General features: G+C 38.0%; 1 protein-coding gene across 3 annotated transcripts in view; it reads right to left on the bottom strand.

Annotated features, from left to right (window-relative positions):
* Positions 1-6828, bottom strand: part of LOC117179417 (serine/threonine-protein kinase unc-51) — a 54115-nt gene that overhangs the window by 22991 nt on the left and 24296 nt on the right. For all 3 annotated transcript variants that reach the window (XM_033371388.1, XM_033371224.1, XM_033371309.1), the window contains exon 10: positions 2246-2614. In XM_033371388.1, the coding sequence (XP_033227279.1) occupies positions 2246-2614 (369 nt within the window). The remainder of the gene's footprint in view (positions 1-2245; positions 2615-6828) is intronic.

The raw sequence follows: 6828 nt of genomic DNA, 5'->3' as shown, positions 1-6828 counted from the left end.
GACGTGCTGGGACGTCCAGGGCGAGGTTCGTCTTCGACATCCTCTCGGCCTTCTTGGAACAGCTTGTACCACTTATACACATTTTTCTTACTCAGAGTAGAGCACTGGATTCCATTTTTCACACAAAATTTATATTTTTAAGGATTAGCAGTTTATATAATTATAATTAGAGGATGATATTTAAATTCAATATATTCTATACTAGGAGCTATTCAATATCAATATTATTAATATTTTATATAAATTTCATTACATATATAAGGACAACCGCAGGATTTCGCCGGGAGCGGGTGTTAATCTAAAAAATTGCATCCGCTCCCAGCGAAATCGCGGTAAACTTTTAGCCACAACCACGTCTCACGACCGTGAGATGGGTGGTTACAGTCTGTAACGGAATCAATACGACGATCCGGCAAAAGTTTCGTGCACCCTGAGTACACGGAGCGATCCAAGGACTATCGCCTTCTGCATTTTTCTCACAAGTGTTTTACCATATTGTTGACACGCAGGGATGCTTTTCAGGCTATTAACGAGTGAAAGCTTGGCACCCTTCTTTCTTTTCATTCTCTTTGGCTATGATGTTTTTGTCAGCTGGTGCCGAAAATTCGAAAACGAACATGGTTCGCTTCTCGAAGCCAAGAAGAACCATGTCAGGCCTCGAGTGTGCAACAGAAACAATTGTCGAGGATATAAATTTTCAGTATATGCGGCACTTCCTATTCTTGACAATTGACTCGATTTCCCTAGGAGCATTCAGAGCAGCGATATTCAGGTTAATGCCGTAAGAGTGACAGAGGTGGTAACAAAGCACTCTTAGTGCCGCATTGTGCCTTTGAATGTAGGTCGTTCCCGCGTGTGTTGCACAACTAGATAGTATGTGAGCTAAATGCTCGGGGTGTGCATGGCACGCCCTGCAACTATCATCGGGAATGTCTTGGCTCAAAATGTGGCGACGGTATGTTAAGGTGGAAATGACACCATCTTGGCATGCCAAGATGAAACCTTCTGTACCAGACTTCAATCCGGGTGATTAGGAAAAGTAAAAGTTAGCTCACACGATATTGACTGATCCTCCAAATTTCTGTGGAATATACCGTGCATCCTCTTATCTAGGAGCTGTTCACGAAAGTTTTTCTCTTGTGCTTTCTTAATCTTGGCTTTCAAGAGTGAGTACTTCGAGATGGATTAGATTTGATGCATTTTGCTCACCCCTAATACTGAAGTTAAGTCCGAGTGTTTCAGCAGCTTCCTCCGCTGCTTTGTACAGAAACGCTTCTTTGCCCACTTCTTCCATTTGCGACTCTATGTGCTGTACCCAGAATAATCCTGTTGTGAAGACATTCAAGACTCAATCTTCCGCGACCACCTTGACGGCGTGAGCTGTAGAGTCGCGGAACAGAAGACTTGAGATGCATGCTTTTGTTCATGTGCATAACCTTTCTTGTCCCGATATCAAGGTATCTGAGCTCGTTCTTTGTCCATGGAACTACTACAAATGAATAGAGTACTACCGGGACGGAAAACATGTTCGCTGCAAATAGTTTGTTCCTCGCCGATAGTTCCAAAGACCAAATATGCCGGATGAGACGTTTGTATCTACTTCGGAGAGTATCCTTTATAGATGCACATCCTGAATGCGGCTCTGTGGCACGCCCAGGTACGTATAAGTCTCTCCAGCGCAAAGGTGTCGTATAGCGCTTCTACCAACAAGCTCAGGATCTTCAGGGATGCCATTAAGTTTTCCTCGCTTCTAGTAAACCTTGGCGCATTTTTCTAACCCAAATTTCATTCCAATTTCATTAGTATATCGTTCCGACAATCCCTAGAGCTAGACGTAGTTGCTCTTTGTTTTTAGCATAGATCTTAAGATCGTCCATGTAAAATATATGAGAGACCTTGTACTTTCGATCTGCAGGTTTCCCGCACAAGTACCCGTCGGAATGGCGAAGTGCTAGAGATACTGGCACACGCACAAAACTCAATTTTCAGAAATCCAGATTGAGAGATTACTTTCATAATTTTTTGAATTATTTTCGAGTTCTAGTTTTTACGGCCTTCTATTTTTTACGATTTTCTCTCTACCGACTTTATCAAATTGTACCCTGTTTCACCAAGTGAGTAGAAGTGTTTAATGTTGAGAAGATTTCGCTTTCTATTTTCACAACTGTAAAACATTCCCGGTAAATAATATGATACTAATCGACGAAACTGCAGTATATTTGCAGAAGTCAGAGTGACAACTTACCCTCTTTGACGCTAGCCGTGGGCTGCAATCTGCCAGCTTCAAGCTGTTGAGTTGCGAGACTTAATCCCGAACTTAGCCACTGAAGAGCTCTAACCAATAGAATCACTTGCTCAGCTCTCCTTCGCGTAGCAGCATTACTCGCTTGCTCCATTCCTCCCAACGGCGCTCCGAGTGGCCCAGCTCTTGTCCGTGCAACCTCACAGACACACTCACATAGGGCTATGACGAAATTGAGCTTCGCAAGAATCTCATTGTGCTCTCGTTCTAGGAGGGTCTCTTCGGGCAATTCGGGAGCAAAGAATGTTAGTGGACGATCATCTGTTGTTCCATGATTTAACTCAGGGAAGAGACTCTGAAAACTTCCTGCTTCTGCAAATTGAAAATGAAGGATTAATTGAAACACTGGAAAAAAAATCAAATTTGAAATGTGAAATATGATCATATTTGTAATTTCTTTGACGGAATCCAATCTTTGGTCAAATGTACATAAAAGTAATTAAAAAACATTTTTAGTAGATTCTATGTCAAATTCCCTAACCACATCATTTGTAGAGAAAATATAAAACACCATAGATTTTACCTGTAATGACTCACTTCCCCAATCCCAATCTGTCCTTGTCATCTCCCCTAGTTAATCGTTCTTGTTATACCCTCTTGGTTTAACCACCTGCCTACCTTCTACCCTCATTAACCCTGCAGTGTAAACAAGAAACGCAGTATATGCTCTGTCAGGATGGCGATTAGGCGGACGATTTTAAATTTATCGGCTTTTCCTGGTCAAGTTTTTGAATTTTCCCACTCAACCAAAACTAACAAATTTACATTTGCCGCAAAATGCAAAAATTTATTTTAATTCATGGAGTTTACTCTGAACATCCTTCAACATAATAGAGCAAAAAATGCAAAATGAATTGATTTTTAAACAAATAATTTTCCATTTAAAAAAATCGATTTTTAACAAAAAATGGAATAGTTAAACTTCCAGTTAAAAAAATTAATTTTTAACACAAAACGGATTTTTAACAAAATAGTTCAATTTCTAACTGAAATAGTTGAATTTGAAAAAAGTGATTTTTAGTAAAAAAGATCAAATGTCAAACAAAAATTAAATAATAAAATTTTAAATTAGAAAAATTAATGTTTAACGAATTTGAAACGAAGTTAAGGAAGAAAGGCGAAGGGGAATTAGCGAGAAAGTGTTTGATAGTGGTAAATAAAGCAGGGGGCGGGCGATAGAATTAACGAGATGGGAAGACAGGAAGGAAGAAGTTCTTTAATGCTAGATATATAAAAGACGGTACAGGAGTAAACTCAGAAGAATTAAGATAGAAAGTGGGACAGAAGCTCGTAAAAATTGGCCAATAGTATAAAAATCATTAGATTTGCATAAAAATTATTTTCTGCGTTGTAATGAGATTCAGTCCTTTGTTAGTGAAGAAAAACTACTTCCGAAAAATTCGAAAAAATAGTAAATGACTTGAATTTAAAAAATTTTTAAAGTCTTAACTATTTGTCGTTAAGGTATTTCTCGTGCGCGAAATTCGTCTAAAACTTCAAACGTCAAAACTTTTGATCCGATTAATCCCGAGCCACACCCACAAATTCTTTTAAATCGTTCACAAAATGTGCACGAGTATCAACTTCAATCCAATGCAATCTGAACTCGCCATTCAATCCTTTTTAATCCGAATGGATCTGTCCCCTTCTAGAAAAACCTTAAATTTTTGACAGTTTTCACGTACAGCACCATTGGTAAGTGTAGGTACGATCAGCGCGATTACTATTGAAAATGGCACTGCTGATTTTGAAACCTTATTACTTTGGGAACTTATTAAATTTCCCGTCAAAGTACCTGGAATAGAGATATTTTTTAACTTTTGAAGATATAAGATTTCGCGTATACCTCACCGTTTTCAAGATAATAAAATTTTTTAAAATCATTTTTCTTTATCCAAAAAATCTCTGTATTGGGTTAATTCGAGTTGGTCGAAAACAAACTCTCTCCACAAAACGTAAAATTCACGTACCTTTCACCGTTTTCGAGATTAATATTTATAATTAGTTCCGAGGAACATCCCCGAGGAACATTTTACCTAATCTATAACTTACTCGACCTGAAAACACTTATTTGTCTTTCTAATTTTTAATTATTGCATTAATTAATTATAGTAAATAAACAAGAAAAGTATACTACTTTGAAAGTAGTACTCTTGGAAAGTTGATATTGCTCTCGAATGCTTATTGGATAATTCTAATCTGATCTGAATTAGATTCCTATGGACAACTAAATTGACCAATATGGTTTAAGGATTGTGCATGAAGTTAGCTTTATGGTTTGGCATGAAGTTGACTGAAATGTATGTCCTTTTTATAATAGGATACAAATAACCGTTCTGATGTTATAATGAAAAATATGGAAATTGCACTCGTTCTCTATAGGGGATACATGAAAAAGATACTATTTTCAATTAACCTTAGCTACCATCTCAGTGTTAACATCGAGTAAAAATTACAAGATCGTTGCATAATCATCTCCTCTATATACTGTAAAAATTTCAAGAAAATCCTAAGAAAATTGTGATTTTAAAAGAAAACCTTAATGAACAAATTTAATTTTTTTATTGCCGTAATTTTTTTGTGATTTTGATATTTTGGTTGAAGTTACAAAACTAAGGCATGAATAAATCGTGGGTGCCAAAAGTCAAACAAATAAAAATAGAGAGTTGAGTCCAAAATGGGGACACATCATGTCACATGCGGCAAGTCTCTGCGGCATCTTTACCTAGCGGCTTCTCTCCGCGCGGCATTTATCACTGTGAAATTGTCATTTTTACGGCATCTCTCACCGCACCCCTGTGAATGGTCACAGAAATAATGTAAGATCACACCCCTACCCCGTGTGACTGATTACGGAAGTAATATTGGTCGAATCTCTTCCCACTGTCGAAGGAAGCCGCTAGGTAGAGAATCCGCAGTTGTGACATGCCGCAGATGTGACATGCCGAAATGAGACATGCCAAAGATGTGACATGCCGCAGATGTGATATGACGCAGATGTGATATGCCGTACGTGTGACTCGCCGCATGCGACATGATATGGACCCTTCAAAATTGGCTAAGGTGGCCTGTTTTTGTGATTGCGGTTTGCCCTGTGGCCACCCATCTCACGTTCGACAGACATGCCAATGGTGTGATTAACCGCAGTTCTACTGTGAGCCGGTGTCATTTTCCTAGACGACAGCTGGTCCCAGTGGGACCTGCATACTTCCATATTACAGATTTTAACTCAACCCAATAACTGTCCTAAGTTGATTAGTTCCTGATATTTCCAGCCTAGCGCTAGTTATCCATCACCCCCTGCTTTTGCATAGTAAGCAATGGGAATAGATAATTTTTTTTTCGATCTGAATTTGGCATCAAGACTCCAAAATTTAAAATGATGGATCCAATATGGCGGAGCAAAATGACGTAAAATTTACAGGTATTCATGAAACTTGGTGTGTTGAAGTTTTTTAGGTCTCTGAATCCGAATATAGTATCATAATTACAACATTCAAAATGGCGGATCGAATGTGGCAATTTAAAGTTTTGAAAAATCTAATGATTTGGCGGATTTGGATCAAGGCTGGTAATATAGAGACCTTTATATCCCTAAAATTTAATGTGGTCAAATTTCGAAAATTCAGAATAACTAATCCAATATGGCGAACCAAATGTCTTTTAGGTTCACTGGATACAATCCATGTTCAGAAATCTATTAGCCGTTGTCATAGGGAACTAAGGACGTTAAATCAATCCCCCAGAACCAATTTTCACCATCGCTATATTGGATCAGCCTTTTAGAAATTTCTAATTTGGACCTCGAATTCGTATGCAACGACCCGAATAATATCCTTGTACCAGTTTTCATCCAAATCCGCACTCCTTGGATTTTTCAAAATTTTGGTCGCCATATTGGATCAGGAATTTCTAAATTTTGAATTTTGACTTTAAATTCGTATTCAGCGTCCCAACTAACCCCCTGGCACAAATTTTCATCCAAATCCGAACCTACGAGATTTTAAACATTTTTGGTTGCCATATTGGATCAGCAATTTCGAAATTTTGAATTTTGACGATCAATTCATATACAGCGACCCAAAGAAACCTCTAATATCAATTTTCACTCAAATCCGGAAAATCATTTGATTTCTCAAAAATCTTGGCCGCCATATTGGTTCAGCGATTTTTAAATTTCTAATTTTGACCTTGAATTGGTATTCAGAGACTCAAATAACAGCTTCGGGCCAATTTTCTATTAAATCTGTCTAGTAGAACGTTCCATACATTTTGGACCCACTTTGTGATTTTCAGTCTACACAGTGAAGGGATGGAAAGTAAAATATGATACTTGAAATTTATTTTCGAAAACATATTAAATCATATTACAGTAGGGCTCGTCGTATCGGGACGGACTGGGTCTCCACATTCGATCAGGCAGGTCTCACAAGGAAACTATCCCAGGTGTCCCTCACCGATTTTGATGAAACTGCAATATGTTGTAATACATCGAAAAATAAGAGACACGTATTTTTTTTTATCGG

This window comes from Belonocnema kinseyi, chromosome 1 (genome assembly GCF_010883055.1).
Source record: "Belonocnema kinseyi isolate 2016_QV_RU_SX_M_011 chromosome 1, B_treatae_v1, whole genome shotgun sequence".
NCBI lineage: Eukaryota > Metazoa > Arthropoda > Insecta > Hymenoptera > Cynipidae > Belonocnema > Belonocnema kinseyi.
This window is presented reverse-complemented; position numbering and strand designations above follow the sequence as displayed.